This window comes from Culex pipiens, chromosome 1 (genome assembly GCF_016801865.2).
Source record: "Culex pipiens pallens isolate TS chromosome 1, TS_CPP_V2, whole genome shotgun sequence".
NCBI classification, from domain to species: Eukaryota; Metazoa; Arthropoda; class Insecta; order Diptera; family Culicidae; genus Culex; species Culex pipiens.
Genome location: NC_068937.1, coordinates 51,964,042 through 51,986,270, shown reverse-complemented (window position 1 = coordinate 51,986,270; position 22,229 = coordinate 51,964,042). Strand labels below are relative to the sequence as shown.

At 39.5% G+C, this 22,229-nt stretch overlaps 1 protein-coding gene and 1 long non-coding RNA gene across 4 annotated transcripts in view; one reads left to right on the top strand and one right to left on the bottom strand.

Annotated features, from left to right (window-relative positions):
* The first annotated feature begins 424 nt into the window (after positions 1-424).
* Positions 425-22,229, top strand: part of LOC120412706 (sushi, von Willebrand factor type A, EGF and pentraxin domain-containing protein 1) — a 53,379-nt gene continuing 31,574 nt past the window's right edge. Inside the window, exons 1-2 of one of the 3 annotated variants that reach the window (XM_039573286.2) lie at positions 425-487; positions 911-1,491. In XM_039573286.2, coding sequence (XP_039429220.1) covers positions 1,344-1,491 — 148 coding nt within the window. In that variant the 5' untranslated portion in view covers positions 425-487; positions 911-1,343. Of the gene's footprint in view, positions 588-910; positions 1,492-22,229 lie in introns of all 3 variants that reach the window. The other 2 variants (XM_052706445.1, XM_039573303.2) reach the window with 2 other exon arrangements.
* The window catches only part of LOC120412811 (uncharacterized), a 31,003-nt gene continuing 10,356 nt past the window's right edge, over positions 1,583-22,229 (bottom strand). Inside the window, exon 3 of the long non-coding RNA XR_005604867.2 lies at positions 1,583-2,147. This is a non-coding gene — a long non-coding RNA (uncharacterized LOC120412811). The remainder of the gene's footprint in view (positions 2,148-22,229) is intronic.

Sequence of the window (22,229 nt, the reverse complement as noted above, 5' to 3'; positions counted from 1 at the left end):
TGTTATTTGTTATTTGTTATTTGTTATTTGTTATTTGTTATTTGTTATTTGTTATTTGTTATTTGTTATTTGTTATTTGTTATTTGTTATTTGTTATTTGTTATTTGTTATTTGTCATGCTTGTGTTCCTATCTGGTTAGCATAAGAGAGTACAGATAAATCGATTTGTTATTTGTCATTATGTTCGCCACTTTTTGAAAAATGTTCAAAAAGCAGTCACAAAAAAAAACGATTTCAAGTAATTTTTAAAACTAAAAGTCCGCTTTTACCTCTCTTTGTATTACAAACAAAAATAAAAACATCGACCCTCGCTCACCAAACAGCGGCGTCGCGACGCCCAATGTTTCGCACACCACGACGCTAAAACATCGCACTCGGCCACCTTCGATCGTGGTGGTTTCGCGCGGGCACACTCACCTTCGTCGTCCGTTCACGATCCAGTACCAGTGCAACTTCGGAACGGTGTAGACGGTAACCGCTTGAAAAGGTAGATCCACTCTTCTGGATGATTTCTTGAGGTCCACGTGACAGAGAGGTTGTTGTTATAGTTGTTGTTGTTGTCTTCGTCTTCGTGCGGTTTTACGACTGTGAGAGTGTGACATTTTTTCTTCTTCTGTTGGGGGTTTCTCGCTTGTTTCTTGCGTCTGTGTATTGTGTTGAAAGGCTGCCCCGACGTTGAAGTCGCCGTCGGAACCAGATCAAGGAGTTACTTAGAGGCTCTTTGATAGTGGTGTTAGTGCTGGCCCAGTTCTACTAGGCTAGTGGTGAAGTTCTGCTAAGAACAGGAAGACTTGGTCACCCTTGTTTGTGTGCGCCAAAAACCAGTTTGGCGCGGTTGGAGACTTGGCGAGCTGCGTGAGGGTGAAGCGACGAAGCACCAAATTTCAAACCTTTTGTGTCTATTTTTCAGATTTAGCGAAAGAAAAGGCCGTAAAAAGGCCAACTTGAGAGCGTGCTACTAAAGTGTGATAATTGTTTCGATAAACGGCAACTTATCGGTTGACGGCGAGGAAGTTGTGCAACTCTTGAGAGGCGGCGATCCGGCGATGAAATAATAAAGGAAGCAAGCAAAATTGAAACCGTTTCGAACGAGCGGGGGGAGCTCAAATTAAATCGTATTAATTTTGAAAGTGATAAACAAGTGCCTCGTTGTTGTTGATATTGCTGTGTACGAGGGTAAAATTCAAGTTTAAACAAGTGACGGTGGTGGTGAAGTTCCCCTTCACTTCTTGGAAGGAAACGCAAATGCGTTCGATTGCAAGGCGTTTTTTGCAGTGACAAGAGAAAAAAAGTCATTTCGATTCAAATTCGACGACGACGCCAGGAGAAAGGTGGTTGTCGAAATGGTGCGATGGCGCAGGGGGAGGCACGACGGAGGAAGGGGCGGAGGAGGAGCAGGAGGAAATTGTTGGAGGTCGTCGGTAAAGTTGCTGGCGATTGTTTACATTCTACACGTCACTGCTAGTTGGATAGATGGTGTCAATTGTCAAGGTAAGTGCGGCTGGAGGAAACGTTGCGAATGAGGGTTTATTTCACTTTTGTAGTGACTTCAATCGTCGAGTTATCTTCAGCTTTATTATAATCATTAGATATAATCAAGCATTGTATACATGATGACTCACTATATTTTAAAATTCTTTTAGTAACATAAAAATAACTTGATTATCCAAAGGTCTTCGAAGGAACTTTCAAATGAAAAAAAAAACCGTTCCATTTTTATTATTATTTTGTTTAGAAAATTTATTGTTTTCCAGCCTAATTTTCGGATCATTTCGTATTGATCGTGTTATTTTCAGTGGATCATTCAGTGGATCAGGCGTGGCTGAATGGTTACGCTGTTCGCTTAGTAGGTGGATGATCATGGGTTTGACTCCCATCTTCTCCAGTCTTCTATCGGATGGGGAGGTAAAACTCGGTCCCGGCCTTAGTGGCTGATAGACCGTTAATGACATAGACCGTTAAGTTCCAGGTGTAGGAGTCGTCAACACATCAAACAAAGCCTGCTCCAGTTGAGTCGCTGTTCGAAGGTTGGACTTGCAATCCAAAAATCGCCAGTTCAAATCCTGGGGTGGATTGGGTTGCTTTCCACATTAAAGCCTTTTGACTCGAGATTCGAGCAGAAAGTTGCAATAGAGAGCACAAAAGACCTGAAAATAGTTTATGTGAGTTTTTTTGTTAATGAACTTACGATCTTTAGTTGCTGAGATATTGCCATGCAAAGGTTTAAAAACAGGAAAATTGATGTTTTCTAAGTGGCTCACCCAAACAACCCACCATTTTCTAACGTCGATATCTCAGCAACTAATGGTCCGATTTACAAAATTAAATTATGAAACAATCGTGATTTTTTTCCGATCTTTTCGAAAACAATATTTTCAAAATTTTTAAAACAAGACAAAACTTTCAAAAGGGCGTAATATTGAATGTTAGGGCCTTTTGAAATGTTAGTCCTGATTTTAAAATTATGAAAATATTGTTTTCGAAAAGATCGGAAAAATTCACGAATGTTTCATATTTTAACATTGTAAATCGGACCATTAATTGCTGAGATATCGACGTTAGAAAATGGTGGGTTGTTTGGGTGGGACTTAGAAAACATAAATTTTCCTGTTTTTAAACACTCGTATGGCAATATCTCAGCAACTAAGGGTCGTATCAACAAAGTTCAAAAAAGCAAAATATAGAGAATATAGAAATATGTTTTTCAAAATTGGGCCAACATGTGCACTAATTTAAAAAAAAATGAAAGTTACCTAAAAAAGGCTTCAATTTGAAAACGGTGCACTTTATCAAAAATTCACTGAAGTACTTTTTGATTGCAAATTTTGTGTAACATCGAAAAATTAAGTTGAAATTTTTTTGCGAAAAATATTTTGATTTTTTGAAAAAATCTGTATTGATTCAAAAATTCATAACTCGGTCAAAGATTTTTTGCACAACCAGAAAATTTCTGAAAAGTTGGCATTTGATGTCCCCTAAAACATATGAAAAAACTAACTTAATCCACCTATGTGGTTGTTGCCTTCCTCACGTTTTACTAACATTTGGTGATATGATGGGTTTGGACACAAATTCTTTCTATCTTCTATATATATATATACAAAATTTCGACGGTTTTGTTGGAACGCGAATCAATTCAACACGGAACGTCGGATCGAAATGCTCTTTGTTGCGTTGGGTTCGTATGGTAAGTTCGTGAGTCCAAGGAAGGTTCTTACGCCAAAAAGTTACAACTTTGGCCACTCTGGAACCGATTCCGGAAAATTTGCCGATTGTATGGGAAAGGATTAAATCAAGTTTTGATCACAGGAGGCTGAATAAGCAAAAAAGTCAAAAACGTCAACAAACGAATAAAGGCAGAACGAAGTTTGTCAGGAAAGGCTTGTTTCTCAATAAAGAAATACACAAATGTCACTTAAGCGGTCATAACTTGAGACAGGGTTGCCAGATCTTCAATGTTTTGGACTCATTGGAAAGGTCTTTCGATTACCTATCCAACGATGGGTTGGATGATGGATCCGGATATAGTTTACATACATTTAAGTGAGATCCGGCATCAAAAAAAGTACATAAATATCACTTAAGTGGTCATAACTTGAGACAGGGTTGCCAGATCTTCAATGTATTGGACTCATTGGAAAGGTCTTTCGATTACCTATCCAACGATGGGTTGGATGATGGATCCGGATATAGTTTACATACATTTAAGTGAGATCCGGATATATGTGAAAACACATTTTTATACATAACTTTTGAACTACTTATCGAAACTTCAATCTGTATAAAACTCGATCTATGGGACCCTAAACCAAGTCGAATGCAACAAGTTCGGGTCAAATCGGTTCAGCCAGTGCCGAGAAACATGAGCTAGTTCGTTGGTCACATACATACATACACACACACATACACACACACATACACACACATACACACACACATACACACACACATACACACAGACATTTGTTCAGTTTTCGATTCTGAGTCGATATGTATACATGAAGGTGGGTCTACGACGTTTTTATACAAAGTTCATTTTTAGAGCAGGATTATAGCCTTACCTCAGTGAGGAAGGCAAAATCACCAATTTTTTTTACCGCGTATCATTTTTTTTTCTCAGTGTAGTCTTTATCCATACCTTCAACATTGCCCAAGATACAAAATCGATCAAACAATTCCTTCAAAGTATACAGATTTTTGAATGTTCATGCATAATTTTTGTATGGACAGCTGCCAAATTTGTATGGGAAATTATATGGACAAACTAATTATGCAAAATGGCTTCTTTGAGAATACCGAAGGCACCAAAAAAGTTTCAGCCTGATTAAAAAATACAAAAAAAATCGAATGACCGAAATCTAAGAAAATTGCTCATTTGAATTGTTGCTTTATACGAAATCATATACTGAACATGAAATTCGAAGTCCCAGCTCGTTCTCGCTCGAACGATCGACAAGTGGTCAAGTCGAAGCATAAACGCCAGCACATTTAGGCTATCGCGTTTTACGGGTGAAAGTTTTCTTTTTGGCTTATTATAATAGATCGACAAAGTGCAATATCGATACATATTTTTTAAGTTGAAGACTGAGTACCCTTTATATTTTTCTGATAATGTGAATCCTATATGTTTTTTTCTAAACTTAATGTAATCATCTTACAACCTATAAATTAGAACCGAAATTTAAAAAAAATGGTATTTAAGATCGAGCCAAAAAAGACTCGATGTTATTTCACATCTTGGTGATATTAAATCGGGTTTTTACCTTAAAATGGCTGTAACTTTTGACCCTTAAGTTCAAATTAACTTGTCAACAAATAAAAATGTTTGTTTTTAGAGCTCTTAAAGTGCCGCCATTATCACTTTTCTCAAAAACTTAACCCTGAATCACCACGTTAGAAAACTGTTTTTTTTAAGGTTTGCTCAGATGGTTTTCATAAATTTGGTCATAGAAGGCGTAGATTTTGAGATCAAATGTTGGTGTTTTCGACAAATTTGCTTTGATTAGCAAGCCCAACAACTTTTTAGAAGACGAAAAAAGTCCCAACAATATTCCTGAATAGTTGGATTTTCAAAATCGTGAACCACCCTAATTTTCATCCAAACCAAAAGTTGTCCCTTTTTATTTACAACAACTTTTCTCAAGACAGCAAAGCTCCATCATCATTTTTCAGAAAATCCAGTTTTCCACTTAATTTTGCGATCTGGACTACTGTGCATCGTCAAGTTTGATATTCTTTTGTAAAATATTTTAAGACAAACAACTTTTATCGAAGATTGCAAAACGATCCGAGTTAACACTGACGAGTTATTAACGAAGTTGTTTTGTATGAAATGATGTTTTTTCACCAACTTTAACGGTCTATAGCTACCCTTAAACATTAGACTCAAAAAGTGGCAGAACACTGAAATAAAGGTGAATTTACACATTTTTAGTGGTTACCTATTCCAATATGTAATATTACCATGATTATTTTTACTGCGTACATTAAATTTCGCATAAATGATACGTCAGAAAAAATACTGCTTAAATTACTGCTAACCGTCATCTGGGGCGAAACGGGACACTTGGGGTGAATTGGGAAAGCAGTTTTAACCATATTTTTGCACAATCTTTTGAAATTTGTGAGTGGTTTCGGCACAGAACAACAACATTACTGCATCAATTGCCATTAAAACGACTGTCCATATTCAGACTGCAGTCCCGATTCACCCCAGAAATGAAAAATAACAGAGAGATGGGGGGGAGGGTCGGATCCAACGTCAAAAAGTGTTACAAAGAGGGAGAATGGGGCCAAATTTGGCCAATTAGGCTGGTACAAATATTTTTAATAGTTTTTGTGTCATTAAAATTGGCCCGAAAAATCAGGGGGCAAAAAAATATTTTTACAATAAACTTCAAAATTTTAATGAAAATTCAAGTGCAACCAGCTGAAATCAAATTAAAATACATTCTCCTGCGTTTATAATTATTTTTAGCATGTTTGGGTTTATTAAAAAATCTTAAGATTTTTAGAAAATTTTCGATGCAAAATCTTTTTTTTTTTCGATACAATTTTTGTTTTTGTCAGATCTTAGATTTTTTGAAAACTAATGATTGCAAAACAACTGAACTAGTGTGAAATGCATTTTAAAACACTTTTTTCATTTAAATGTGAAGACTTGGCTTGTTATTTAAATTTTTATATTTTTTAATTTTTTTGCCCCAAAATATGTAAAATTTTGGAAGGTTGAAAATTTGGTTGGTTGAACATTACCTCTTTTTAAATTAATTTTACATGTTTTTTTTTTGTAAAAATGTGAACTTGATAAAATTCAGTAAAAGTGATACTATACTTTTTTGACACAAAATCTGTCACTATTCCCATAAAATGTACAACAGAATTGCATGCACATTTCATTGAATACCGTAATCTGGGGTGAATCGGTACTACAGTCTGAATAGGGACAGCAGTTTCTAGAGCACTTGAAGCTTTTAAATTTGGAAATGGATGTACACATTTTGTTGGCCTGAGTCTGTTCTAACCGAAACCAACCAGAAAAATCAAAATATTGTGCTCCAACATGGTTAAAACTGCTGTCCCAATTCGCCCCATGTGTCCCGATTGACCCCAGTTTACGGTACCCCTAATCTGTGATTTGTTCCCACAGCCGTATATGTATCTCGACTTCACGCATCTTGTTGCTTCTTCAACCCCCTTTTTAAGGCTTTGAGTCATGAGTGTAACCAATTAAAATCAACCAACTTTGCTTCTCACGTTCTATGTCACGACTAAGTATTTACTAATTTAGGAAAGGTAGACATTTTTTTTGGGAGCTCGATTTGGTGCTTTAATATGACATAGGCAGTCTCAAGGTAATTTAAAGGAATTATTTACGTCTTCGATGCATTTTTTTCGCATTGGGATGTCACGGTTTACGAAAGTGATTCCAATTGAAAAAAAAGCTTCAAACAAAAGTACAGAGCAGACTTAATGGACCCAGAGGTCACTTTCGGCTGTCTGCTCCCAAAATCTCGATCTAGATCATCAAACGGTGACGGACGTGATCAGCGTTGTAGAGAGGATCGCCCGTGTCTCGTTTTGAGTGAGACTCGCGACTGTTATGACTACTGACTTTGACTTAGTACGTGATGTATCATTATTTCAGCCGTTCAGCTGTTCGGTAATCGAGTTCAGGGTGATCGAATTTGGACGTGGAAAGTGACACATTGAGATTGAAACTAGTAAAGGTTTGACTATTTGGAGTTATGCAGAATGTGTGAGTTAAATCTTCGTGAAGACAACAGTTCCACCAATTTCTCTCGGGTGTTGATCAGACTGGTTGTGCAACAACCCCTGAAGTGCTTTTATCTAGTTTTTGTCAAGTATACACTCTGGATTAAACGAGCCCTCGGCCTCACAAATCACACCAAAACGACTTGCCGGCTGTCCAATTAATCCGTCGCCAATGGCCGGAACACGACCAAAACCAAAACGCTTGAGAAATCTCAAATCTCTTCTTAACGAAACTGCAGTCCCACTTTGGTCAATATAAAAAGGCAAAGCAAATCCAAAGACCATGAAGTTTGCGCGCGAGTCGTCGTCGATGAAAGAAATGGAAAGTATTTTCGCGTGGTCGATTGGGTTTTTTTGCGTCCCAATGTAATTGAAGAGTTGTCATTGAGCCCCGGCGAGTTGCATTTTTGGCACTTGAATAAAGCGTTCGAAGCGAGTGTGCGGGTGAAAATGGCGAAAAAGCGCAATGACAGCGATGTGAATGTGTCGATTTCTAATGGAATTTGTGGTTTGTTAGGATGAGGTCATCCTGTCGTTTTGGAAGAAAGGATTTAAGATTTTTCGATCTAGTCTTGGAAAAATGTAGCCACAAAAGGCCAAATTCTTATCTTTTTAGAGCTTTGGGTGGTCCCTTCCATATTGAAACCCTTTTATGATATGAATCTTTCAGGAAAAGTTTTCCTCATTTAATTTCTTACTACTCTCTGACAAAAGTAGCTCAACATAACTTCACACGATAATTTTATATTTGCTTCCCAAAATTATCAAGCCGTTATTCTCGGAATGACACCCTGCTTTATTTCCTTGTCCTGGATCTTTTGTGTTGTTTTAATTCCTCCTGGAAAAGTGCCAAACTATTTGACCTCAATAAAACCCCACCCAAAAAAAGAACCAGTCTTATTTTCGCCACTTCTAACTTGTGTCTTTCCCCTGTTCCAACTCTTATGCAACCTCTCTCGAACACGACACATCATCACCGCGTTTGATCATAATTCTTTTTGCTACCTTTTTCTGAACTCTTCTTTTTTTCTCACGCACACACCTCGCCCATAAAAAAGTGGCCTCTAATCTGGACTCGAAAATCTCTTTCTCAAACTTTCTTGGCTTTTCGTTTTACTCTTGCGAGCTTTTTTTTTTGTTTTGGGCCGGGTTGAGCCTTGAAATGACGAGCTTTGCAAGAGAAGATTTGAAATAGAAGAAAAATTTGACGTTTTCCCAGCAATTAACCTCACTTTTTTAGAGTTAGATTGTCAATTACACTACTCGACAAAACAAAACTTGTGTCAACGGATTCACGATATCTCATCCGTTCCTGAGAGAAAAGGCATCCCCGAATCCGATGCAATCGACAGAATTTGATTTTATGTCCACGCGGACTGATGAAAAATTGGTACATTTTTTAACATAAAAAATCGAACAATTTAAAAAAAACCATGCGTCTCCTCCCAATTATATGAGCCATCTACAAGAATATGGAAGCGCCTGGTGCATAGCCATTTCCTTTAAGCACAACGGAAACAACCAATACAAATGTATAAAAAAGTTGTCAAGTTCTCGGGGGGTCCACAGCTAGCATTTTTTGTACGATTATAAAAAATAAATATTAAAAGTTTAAAATTAATTTATTTAAAAAACATATTTTTTGATTTATTTGTTTACTAAAATTTTATGTATCTCAAAGATCTATGGGTACTTCGGGATGTCCATGGTCATCCAAGGACTGCCTGGAGTTAAGATCTACGAGTCTACCGCCGTAACAAGCAAGAGGTCGTCGGATTTTGACCCCGGATCATGTGCGTATAGCATCAGTGCATATGGTAGACTACTGTATGAATGTGTTGGGATGTTCATGGTCATCCAAGGACTCCCTGGAGTTAAGATCTACGAGTCTACCGCCGTAACAAGCAAGAGGTCGTTGGATTTTGACCCCGGATCATGTGCGTATAGCATCAGTGCATATGGTAGACTACTATATGAATGTGTTGGGATGTTCATGGTCATCCAAGGACTCCCTGGAGTTAAGATCTACGAGTCTACCGCCGTAACAAGCAAGAGGTCGTCGGATTTTGACCCCGAATCTTGTGTGTATAGCATCAGTGCATATGGTAGACTACTGTATGAATGTGTTGGGATGTTCATGGTCATCCAAGGACTCCCTGGAGTTAAGATCTACGAGTCTACCGCCGTAACAAGCAAGAGGTCGTCGGATTTTGACCCCGGATCATGTGCGTATAGCATCAGTGCATATGGTAGACTACTGTATGAATGTGTTGGGATGTTCATGGTCATCCAAGGACTCCCTGGAGTTAAGATCTACGAGTCTACCGCCGTAACAAGCAAGAGGTCGTCGGATTTTGACCTCGGATCATGTGCGTATAGCATCAGTGCATATGGTAGACTACTGTATGAGTGTGTTGGGATGTTCATGGTCATCCAAGGACTCCCTGGAGTTAAGATCTACGAGTCTACCGCCGTAACAAGCAAGAGGTCGTCGGATTTTGACCTCGGATCATGTGCGTATAGCATCAGTGCATATGGTAGACTACTATATGAATGTGTTGGGATGTTCATGGTCATCCAAGGACTCCCTGGAGTTAAGATCTACGAGTCTACCGCCGTAACAAGCAAGAGGTCGTTGGATTTTGACCCCGGATCATGTGCGTATAGCATCAGTGCATATGGTAGACTACTATATGAATGTGTTGGGATGTTCATGGTCATCCAAGGACTCCCTGGAGTTAAGATCTACGAGTCTACCGCCGTAACAAGCAAGAGGTCGTCGGATTTTGACCCCGGATCATGTGCGTATAGCATCAGTGCATATGGTAGACTACTGTATGAATGTGTTGGGATGTTCATGGTCATCCAAGGACTCCCTGGAGTTAAGATCTACGAGTCTACCGCCGTAACAAGCAAGAGGTCGTCGGATTTTGACCTCGGATCATGTGCGTATAGCATCAGTGCATATGGTAGACTACTATATGAATGTGTTGGGATGTTCATGGTCATCCAAGGACTCCCTGGAGTTAAGATCTACGAGTCTACCGCCGTAACAAGCAAGAGGTCGTTGGATTTTGACCCCGGATCATGTGCGTATAGCATCAGTGCATATGGTAGACTACTATATGAATGTGTTGGGATGTTCATGGTCATCCAAGGACTCCCTGGAGTTAAGATCTACGAGTCTACCGCCGTAACAAGCAAGAGGTCGTTGGATTTTGACCCCGGATCATGTGCGTATAGCATCAGTGCATATGGTAGACTACTATATGAATGTGTTGGGATGTTCATGGTCATCCAAGGACTCCCTGGAGTTAAGATCAACGAGTCTACCGCCGTAACAAGCAAGAGGTCGTCGGATTTTGACCCCGAATCTTGTGTGTATAGCATCAGTGCATATGGTAGACTACTGTATGAATGTGTTGGGATGTTCATGGGCATCCAAGGACTCCCTGGAGTTAAGATCTACGAGTCTACCGCCGTAACAAGCAAGAGGTCGTCGGATTTTGACCTCGGATCATGTGCGTATAGCATCAGTGCATATGGTAGACTACTATATGAATGTGTTGGGATGTTCATGGTCATCCAAGGACTCCCTGGAGTTAAGATCTACGAGTCTACCGCCGTAACAAGCAAGAGGTCGTTGGATTTTGACCCCGGATCATGTGCGTATAGCATCAGTGCATATGGTAGACTACTATATGAATGTGTTGGGATGTTCATGGTCATCCAAGGACTCCCTGGAGTTAAGATCTACGAGTCTACCGCCGTAACAAGCAAGAGGTCGTCGGATTTTGACCCCGAATCTTGTGTGTATAGCATCAGTGCATATGGTAGACTACTGTATGAATGTGTTGGGATGTTCATGGGCATCCAAGGACTCCCTGGAGTTAAGATCTACGAGTCTACCGCCGTAACAAGCAAGAGGTCGTCGGATTTTGACCTCGGATCATGTGCGTATAGCATCAGTGCATATGGTAGACTACTATATGAATGTGTTGGGATGTCCATGGTCATCCAAGGACTCCCTGGAGTTAAGATCTACGAGTCTACCGCCGTAACAAGCAAGAGGTCGTCGGATTTTGACCCCGGATCATGTGCGTATAGCATCAGTGCATATGGTAGACTACTGTATGAATGTGTTGGGATGTTCATGGTCATCCAAGGACTCCCTGGAGTTAAGATCTACGAGTCTACCGCCGTAACAAGCAAGAGGTCGTCGGATTTTGACCCCGGATCATGTGCGTATAGCATCAGTGCATATGGTAGACTACTGTATGAATGTGTTGGGATGTTCATGGTCATCCAAGGACTCCCTGGAGTTAAGATCTACGAGTCTACCGCCGTAACAAGCAAGAGGTCGTCGGATTTTGACCTCGGATCATGTGCGTATAGCATCAGTGCATATGGTAGACTACTATATGAATGTGTTGGGATGTTCATGGTCATCCAAGGACTCCCTGGAGTTAAGATCTACGAGTCTACCGCCGTAACAAGCAAGAGGTCGTTGGATTTTGACCCCGGATCATGTGCGTATAGCATCAGTGCATATGGTAGACTACTATATGAATGTGTTGGGATGTTCATGGTCATCCAAGGACTCCCTGGAGTTAAGATCTACGAGTCTACCGCCGTAACAAGCAAGAGGTCGTCGGATTTTGACCCCGAATCTTGTGTGTATAGCATCAGTGCATATGGTAGACTACTGTATGAATGTGTTGGGATGTTCATGGGCATCCAAGGACTCCCTGGAGTTAAGATCTACGAGTCTACCGCCGTAACAAGCAAGAGGTCGTCGGATTCTGTGTTGAGTTATATTTTACTGTTTTCTACATTTGATATTTATTTTTATGTTTCCAGTTCTATTAGAATATTTATTTTTGTTTGTTGTTTTTTTTTTAAATTGGGAATGGATTTAATCTATCAAAAGTGTCACAATTTAAGATAACGCACTTGAAACCATTTTATTTTTGGGATGTTCCTTTGTTGAAGTGTCATGTGTTAATACCAGCTACGACTGCTTTTATCTTCGTTCTAAGATATGAATTTTATTGCATTTCTGGAGCAACATATGAAAGGGGCGGTATGTTGCTCCAGATTTTAAGTTATTTTAAAAGTAGCAGATTTGTTTCCTATATTCGTTTCGGATGTTTGAAGTGATAATAATAAAACAAAATGTTTTGCTTACAATAATACATTTATTTTTCTTTTATTAGTTTTGCCTATACTATTTGAACAAATATTTTTGATATCGTTTGCTTATTTGACATTCTCCGGTACAATGATATTATGATAAATGATATTGCTGACTGATGAGTGATGATACGTAATACTAGGTAGGGACCATCCATTAACCCCTCTGCTCTCGTGGACAATTTCCATACAGAACAAATCTTTTTGGTATAGAGCGTGGACAATGGTATTTTTGGCATTTTTTTTTTAAATCGTAGAGTAATCCGAATAATATTGCATCGAGTGTAAAATATTGATAAGTTTCGAATTTGTATTTGAATTTGTTTAATGTATGAAAAAATAAAGTAAAATAATGATGGGTTAAAGATTCAACTTAAAAAATATCTAACTATTTTTTTTGCATTTCAAGTTTTTATTTAATTTTAAATCGCATTTTCGTAAAATATTGCATCCAGCGAAAAATATGGCATCTAGGGATTGTTTTCAATAAAATATTTGTTCAATTATGTTAAATAAAGCATAATTGTTTTTAATGCAGAAAAAAAAATATTATGAGTTTACGATTAAAGTGAAAAAATATCATTTTTTTTTGCATTTTAAGTTTTTATTTTATTTTAAATCGTATCTTGGTAAAATATTGGATAATTTTTTTTAATGCAGAATACATAGATTGCATAATGTATGAAAAAATATGTAAAATGATTATGGGTTTACGATTATAGTTCTAAATAATCTATCTATTTTTTTTTGCATTTTAAGTTTTTTTTAAATCGTATCTTCGTAAAATATTGCATCCAGCGTTAAATATGTTCTAGGGATTGTTTTAAATAATAAGTTTCAAATTTCAAATATGTTTTTCAATAATGTTACTTTAAGGCTAATTGTTTTTAATGCAGATTGAATAGATTGCATAATGTATGAAAAAATAATGTAAAATGATTATGATTTTACGATTAAAGTTACAAAATATCTATCTTTTTTTTCACATTTTAAGTTTTTATTTTATTTTAAATCGTAACATGTTGCATCGAGCGTAAAAATGTAATTTTTACTAGCTCTTATTTTTTAACATTAGTTTGATGGTATAGTTGATGGAATGGTTACCTTCTATATCAGGTATTTATGTAACTTGCAGTAAACTATCAAAATAAAAATAATTGTAATTATTGAAAAACCTGCAAATAACGAATACATAGTTATAGTAAGGTGATATTGCTTCAAATAAACATGATCCAGTTTTTTTCTGTTTTCTAATGACATAGAAAATGAGCTTTTGGTTTTAAATGCTGGTCAAACAATGATTTATAACTTGATAGAACTGTATCAATTAGATCTTCTAGTTTTTGCAAAGAATCATCATCAAAATCAAAAGAAAATAGAAAATTGCATAGTTTTTCAAAATTTATTACAAATAACCATATTTCATCGTTTTTCGGTACCAGATCACCAATTGCCATTGGTATGTTATAGATGAATGTCATCATTTGACTTGCTGACATATTGAAACGATTACTTTGTAACTGTTTTAGTGAAATGTTAGTATTACTCAAATTTCTAATATCATTGGAGTCGTAATCAAACCTCAGAATTCGATTATTAAAATTATCCAACGTAAAATACATCCCAACACATTCATATAGTAGTCTACCATATGCACTGATGCTATACGCACATGATCCGGGGTCAAAATCCAACGACCTCTTGCTTGTTACGGCGGTAGACTCGTAGATCTTAACTCCAGGGAGTCCTTGGATGACCATGAACATCCCAACACATTCATATAGTAGTCTACCATATGCACTGATGCTATACGCACATGATCCGAGGTCAAAATCCGACGACCTCTTGCTTGTTACGGCGGTAGACTCGTAGATCTTAACTCCAGGGAGTCCTTGGATGACCATGAACATCCCAACACATTCATACAGTAGTCTACCATATGCACTGATGCTATACGCACATGATCCGGGGTCAAAATCCGACGACCTCTTGCTTGTTACGGCGGTAGACTCGTAGATCTTAACTCCAGGGAGTCCTTGGATGACCATGAACATCCCAACACATTCATACAGTAGTCTACCATATGCACTGATGCTATACGCACATGATCCGGGGTCAAAATCCGACGACCTCTTGCTTGTTACGGCGGTAGACTCGTAGATCTTAACTCCAGGGAGTCCTTGGATGACCATGAACATCCCAACACACTCATACAGTAGTCTACCATATGCACTGATGCTATACGCACATGATCCGAGGTCAAAATCCGACGACCTCTTGCTTGTTACGGCGGTAGACTCGTAGATCTTAACTCCAGGGAGTCCTTGGATGACCATGAACATCCCAACACATTCATACAGTAGTCTACCATATGCACTGATGCTATACGCACATGATCCGGGGTCAAAATCCGACGACCTCTTGCTTGTTACGGCGGTAGACTCGTAGATCTTAACTCCAGGGAGTCCTTGGATGACCATGAACATCCCAACACATTCATACAGTAGTCTACCATATGCACTGATGCTATACACACAAGATTCGGGGTCAAAATCCGACGACCTCTTGCTTGTTACGGCGGTAGACTCGTAGATCTTAACTCCAGGGAGTCCTTGGATGACCATGAACATCCCAACACACTCATACAGTAGTCTACCATATGCACTGATGCTATACGCACATGATCCGGGGTCAAAATCCGACGACCTCTTGCTTGTTACGGCGGTAGACTCGTAGATCTTAACTCCAGGGAGTCCTTGGATGACCATGAACATCCCAACACATTCATATAGTAGTCTACCATATGCACTGATGCTATACGCACATGATCCGGGGTCAAAATCCAACGACCTCTTGCTTGTTACGGCGGTAGACTCGTAGATCTTAACTCCAGGGAGTCCTTGGATGACCATGAACATCCCAACACATTCATATAGTAGTCTACCATATGCACTGATGCTATACGCACATGATCCGGGGTCAAAATCCAACGACCTCTTGCTTGTTACGGCGGTAGACTCGTAGATCTTAACTCCAGGGAGTCCTTGGATGACCATGAACATCCCAACACATTCATATAGTAGTCTACCATATGCACTGATGCTATACGCACATGATCCGAGGTCAAAATCCGACGACCTCTTGCTTGTTACGGCGGTAGACTCGTAGATCTTAACTCCAGGGAGTCCTTGGATGACCATGAACATCCCAACACATTCATACAGTAGTCTACCATATGCACTGATGCTATACGCACATGATCCGGGGTCAAAATCCGACGACCTCTTGCTTGTTACGGCGGTAGACTCGTAGATCTTAACTCCAGGGAGTCCTTGGATGACCATGAACATCCCAACACATTCATATAGTAGTCTACCATATGCACTGATGCTATACGCACATGATCCGGGGTCAAAATCCAACGACCTCTTGCTTGTTACGGCGGTAGACTCGTAGATCTTAACTCCAGGGAGTCCTTGGATGACCATGAACATCCCAACACATTCATATAGTAGTCTACCATATGCACTGATGCTATACGCACATGATCCGAGGTCAAAATCCGACGACCTCTTGCTTGTTACGGCGGTAGACTCGTAGATCTTAACTCCAGGGAGTCCTTGGATGACCATGAACATCCCAACACACTCATACAGTAGTCTACCATATGCACTGATGCTATACGCACATGATCCGAGGTCAAAATCCGACGACCTCTTGCTTGTTACGGCGGTAGACTCGTAGATCTTAACTCCAGGGAGTCCTTGGATGACCATGAACATCCCAACACATTCATACAGTAGTCTACCATATGCACTGATGCTATACGCACATGATCCGGGGTCAAAATCCGACGACCTCTTGCTTGTTACGGCGGTAGACTCGTAGATCTTAACTCCAGGGAGTCCTTGGATGACCATGAACATCCCAACACATTCATACAGTAGTCTACCATATGCACTGATGCTATACACACAAGATTCGGGGTCAAAATCCGACGACCTCTTGCTTGTTACGGCGGTAGACTCGTAGATCTTAACTCCAGGGAGTCCTTGGATGACCATGAACATCCCAACACATTCATATAGTAGTCTACCATATGCACTGATGCTATACGCACATGATCCGGGGTCAAAATCCAACGACCTCTTGCTTGTTACGGCGGTAGACTCGTAGATCTTAACTCCAGGGAGTCCTTGGATGACCATGAACATCCCAACACATTCATACAGTAGTCTACCATATGCACTGATGCTATACGCACATGATCCGGGGTCAAAATCCGACGACCTCTTGCTTGTTACGGCGGTAGACTCGTAGATCTTAACTCCAGGCAGTCCTTGGATGACCATGGACATCCCGAAGTACCCATAGATCTTTGAGATACATAAAATTTTAGTAAACAAATAAATCAAAAAATATGTTTTTTAAATAAATTAATTTTAAACTTTTAATATTTATTTTTTATAATCGTACAAAAAATGCTAGCTGTGGACCCCCCGAGAACTTGACAACTTTTTTATACATTTGTATTGGTTGTTTCCGTTGTGCTTAAAGGAAATGGCTATGCACCAGGCGCTTCCATATTCTTGTAGATGGCTCATATAATTGGGAGGAGACGCATGGTTTTTTTTAAATTGTTCGATTTTTTATGTTAAAAAATGTACCAATTTTTCATCAGTCCGCGTGGACATAAAATCAAATTCTGTCGATTGCATCGGATTCGGGGATGCCTTTTCTCTCAGGAACGGATGAGATATCGTGAATCCGTTGACACAAGTTTTGTTTTGTCGAGTAGTGTTATTGAGCAAATTACCCTAGTTTTTAATATTTCTTAACAAAAATGATCCTAAAATGGTCATGTTGATGCAAACATTGAATTTGTTTAATCATTGTCAAGTTACTCTACATGAAAAAACCATAATTTTAAGACTGATTTATATCTCAAGTATTTAAATTGAGTCGCTTCTGCTAACTCTTTTGACTCTCGTTCTAAAATGTTCAAATCACTGTCAATGTGACAATAAAAAACAGCAAAAATAATAAAAGCTGGTTCTTCGTAGAACTTTAAACAAAAAACAGACTGAAATAAAAACCTCGCTCGCTAAAATAGCCACAAAGCCTAATTAATGCCTAATTAAATCATAGATTGTATCGCGAAAATCACAGTAGGCCGGAAGCCCCCCCTCAACGCGTCTACTATGTTGTAAACGACGGGCCCAACTAGAATAATAAAAGCTTTGACTGCATAACGGAGCATCCCCTTATAATCGGATTGAAAAAGTTAAAAAAAAAAAAACAGAAAAGTTAGGTTAGGTGTCAAATGCAGAAGAGCTGTTTAAACTGAATTAATTTTAAAGAATGATGGATGGTTTGCGTTAGATTGGGCCTTTGAGAATAAATGAAATGATTTTTAAGACTTAAATCAACTAAAAAATGGTTTGACAAATGTCAATTTCGTTTTAATTAGCAAAAAATCTCTCAACTTAATCGTATTGCTTGATTATGAAAAACATTAAACAAAAACATGCTCACTTTCAAGACTGAACCACGACCCCAACTTCTTTACAAGCAGCCATTCGCGCCCTCATTAAGATCCCAATCTCACCCTCCTCGGGAGGCGAAAAAACGGACGACTTTCGGGCCAAACTGCCGTTTTACCCTCGTCGTTTTGCCCTAACCTCTCCATACGACATCATGTCACAAACGGTTTCGGTCATTAGCGGGTACATGTGAAAAAGGTGAAATCTTCTCTCCCTGAAGCTGTGTGTGCCCCGACCAAAGTATGATGTCGGTTTTTTGTTTGTGTTAAACAGTGGGAAAACAGTGACACAAACACAGCGACAATCTGTCATTACGGCTTAAACTAAGTGCGGTTAAGCGACATCTTGGCAGACCTAACCTCAAAAGATTACCGCCATAGACTGACGTTTAAGATTGCTTGTGAGTTTTGAACTACCCCTCGTCAAACTCAAATGCAGTGTTGCCAACCATTCGAATATTTGATGTCTGTCAAAAATCTGTTTTTGACAGTTACTAAGCTGTCAATCGGGGGTTGAACCATCGTCAACAACACATTATCATGGATTTGAATCTATGCATCACAACTTGCTTTCGCAGATATGGTCATTTGCGACCTCAAAACTGGTCACGACGACGCGGGAAACCTCGAATGACACACGCGACTGACAAGTGACAAAAGTTGCCTCTTGCCAACGGATGTGGTTTGTCCGCAAAGTATCATTACCGTTTCTGGTCAGCGCCACATTCCGGAACACAATGCGCTGTGACCTCTCAACGGGGAGGGGTTCGTCATAAAGCGTTATGTTCTGTGTGTGACTGTCCAAGCTCCGTTCTCAAGAGTGACGAAACATGTCATGTTTTGCGACCATCAACAACGGTTGTCACCGTTTCTTTTCGTTTGTTATTGTTGTGACTCCCCGCAAGAAAACATGTTCTGACATAACCTCAAACGAAACATGTCGCATGTCGCAAACGAACGGTATTGTTTATTAAACGGTTTTTTGACACTTCTCACGCGGGAAAGAACTGTCAACGGTGCAGTGTTGCCAACTCATGAAACCACCTGCAACAAAACGATTCTACCTCAAAATTGTTCAAATCCACTTTGAGGAAATCGCCAAATTAATTGTTCCACAAAAGTTTCAAACCCCCCAAAAATGGCAGGTTGTCCGCCATCAAACAATAACCGCCCGCCGTGCTGGTCTCGACAACATCAACAGCGCGCAAGTAATGCACAGACGACACGGTTTCAAGGCCGACTATGACGGCGCTGAACGACGCGGGCTTAACATTTGACGAGTTTGATTATTCCATTTTTTTACGAGCTGGTAAAGCGATGTTTAGAACACGGCTTCGCGTGATTGGGTCGAGAATGGGTTGTTTCTTGATTGTTTCCTCATTTGATGGATCTATTTCAAGCGATTTGTCGGGTCTAACTATTCTTGTCGACTCTATCCAGGTTTTTAAGCGAAGATGGCGTTCGAATGTTGAACGTCCGAAATGTCAAAATCGCGCAGTAGCACCAACATTAGAAAAAAATGCGGCTGTCATGCCATGGCACACTTTTTTCGTAATGTTGGTACCGCTGCGTGATTTTGACATTTCGAGCGTTCGCCATTCGAACGCCATTTTTGCTTAAAAAGCTGGATGGTTTTCTCTGAACATGATACAGTATGCTACCTGTTGCGCGCAGCCATTTAGGAAAGGGTTGACCATATCTAGAATTTTAAATATTTTCTTGTATCTTGGCTGAATTGGGTACTGAAGCCCTGTGTAAATTTTTATGTACAACGGTAAAATACACCTTTAAAAACCATTTCTGATCACTTTTTTTTCATTTTAATGCCAATTTTTTTTTTGACAAGGCAACATTTTTTCGATGAATCAGCTATGGTCCCCTTGGAACGAGCTGTCAAGTAGGAGCTTTTCTGTCAAGATGAACCGTGAGGTTTAATTTTCAAAATTGATTTAAAAATCCATTTTAAACTCTTTGGGTTATGTACTCAGAAAAATAAGCTTTATCGCTGTAAACACTAATATCAGCAATCTAACCTTCATTTGGGACCCAATTTCTACAGTTACAATGTCCCTGTCGGTTCTTCAGAAGGCCCTAAATATGATTAAGCACGTGACCTCTTCCGTGCTAATGAAATTCACCTCGGTTGATTCGACCATTTCTTGATTTTAATATGATTTCATTTGTCTTGAGTAAATTTCTACAATTCCAATGGTCGTGTCGATTCCTCAGAACTCCCTTAACATGATGTATCACGCTACCTTTTCCGTGCAACAATGATTACCCTCGGTTGATTCGACCATTTCTTGAGTTTTTGATCTCAATTTCTTGGTTTGACTGCATTTTTACAATTTTGAGGATCCTGTCGGTTCTCCAGAACACCCTGAATATGATACACTACGCTACCTATTCCGGGCTACTATAAATAACCTCAGTTGATTCAACAATTTCATTTATTGTAATCACAATTTCGTGGTTTGACTATATTTTTACATCTTTTATGATACCTATTCCGTGCTACTAGAAAAAAAAACTCAGTTTTTCTATTCGACCATTTCTTGAGTTATGGATCAAAATTTCTTGGTTTGACTGTATTTTTACAATTTTGATAATCTTGTCGGTTCTTCAAAACGCCCTGCATAAGATGTATTACGCTATCTATTCCGTGCTTTAAGAATTTACTTCGGTCGATTCGACCTTTTTTTTTAGATTTAAGCCACAATTTCATGGTTTGACTGCATTTTTTACAATTCCAATGTTCCTGTCGGTTCCTCAGAACGCCCAGAATATGATGTACTACGCTACCTATTCCGTCCTACACGAATAAACTTCGGTTGATTCGACCATTTCTTCATTTCAGAATAATTACTGCGACTTTGGAGATAATTTTGGCTGTATTTCACCAATTTGTTTGTTGTTGTCAGTAGATTCGAATATTCTAAGAACGTTTCACAATTCTACTTGTGCCGTGGTGCAATATCTATCGATGGTTGATTCGACCATTTCTAGAGCCTGCGAACTCAAAGCCCAAGCCCATACACGTTTACACCAATTGAAATAGTTTAATTACCCAACATGATGGCCTCGCCCTCTAAGCAAAAACATACGTTTGCGAACCAATAAACCAATTGCTCGTACAAGATCGATCCGTTTTCCCCCAGATTACAAACCACCAGAACATCAGAACACCGCAGACTGAAGAAATGTCCGTACACACATTTATATCGAAATAATTGGCAAGCATGCCTACGGCGGCGAGCCCAAGATATCTGCAAGTCTGACCTCCGGTCAAGCTCACAGCAGAACAGCGATTCGCAAACGTCTATGTTTTGTGTACACTCTACGCCCGCCCGCCCGCTGTCGACACCTGGCGCAAACCACCCGGCGGACTTGCCCAACCTGGTGGTGGCGATGTCTACGCCGCCGATTGATTCACGACACCATATTGCACCGCCGCTGCACCGCACAATGGCGAATAGACTTCACCGTATCGAACGCCATTAGAGTCAATCAATCGGGCGAAGCCCATTAGGACAACGCGAGCACACGGCGCATTGGGTTGGGTTCTCGCGCGCGGTTTGTGTTGGGTCTGCGCAAAGTTCGCCGACGCATAACCAAGCGAAAGAGAAAGAGAGAGACACAGAATGTACACTTTTACTTGGCGGTGTGATTGGCTCTTTGGGTTTGGCGAGAGTCACCTAGCAGGGTGAAGATTGAGGGTTGTGTGAAGGTTGAAGTTATGGTCGCATCAACCGACCTATAAATTAGTTGCGCGGAAGAGGTAGATGGTGCCAATATATTCAGAAGAACTAGTAGAACCGACAGGACTGTTCAGTGTGGTTCAAAAAGCTCTAAGACAGGGTGGTTCAAGATTTATCGTCTTTAGATCGTCTCAACCGAGCTCAAAATAAGCTTCGCGGAACTTGCAAATATTGCTAGGATATTCTGATGAACCTGTTGAACGGAAAACATCCTTCAGAAATGTTCAAAGCATACCAAGTAATGGTCGTCTCAACCAAGCTCAAAATAAGCTTCGCGGAACTGGTCGATATTGCTACTATATTCAGAAGAGCCTGTAGAACCGACAACATCGTTCAGAACTGTTAAATGTACCAACACATCCTAAATAGAGCGATTCCAAGTTATGGTCGTATCAACCGAGTTGTCAATTAGCTTCGTGGAAAAGATAGACAATGTTAGGATGTTCAGAAGAGCCTGGAGA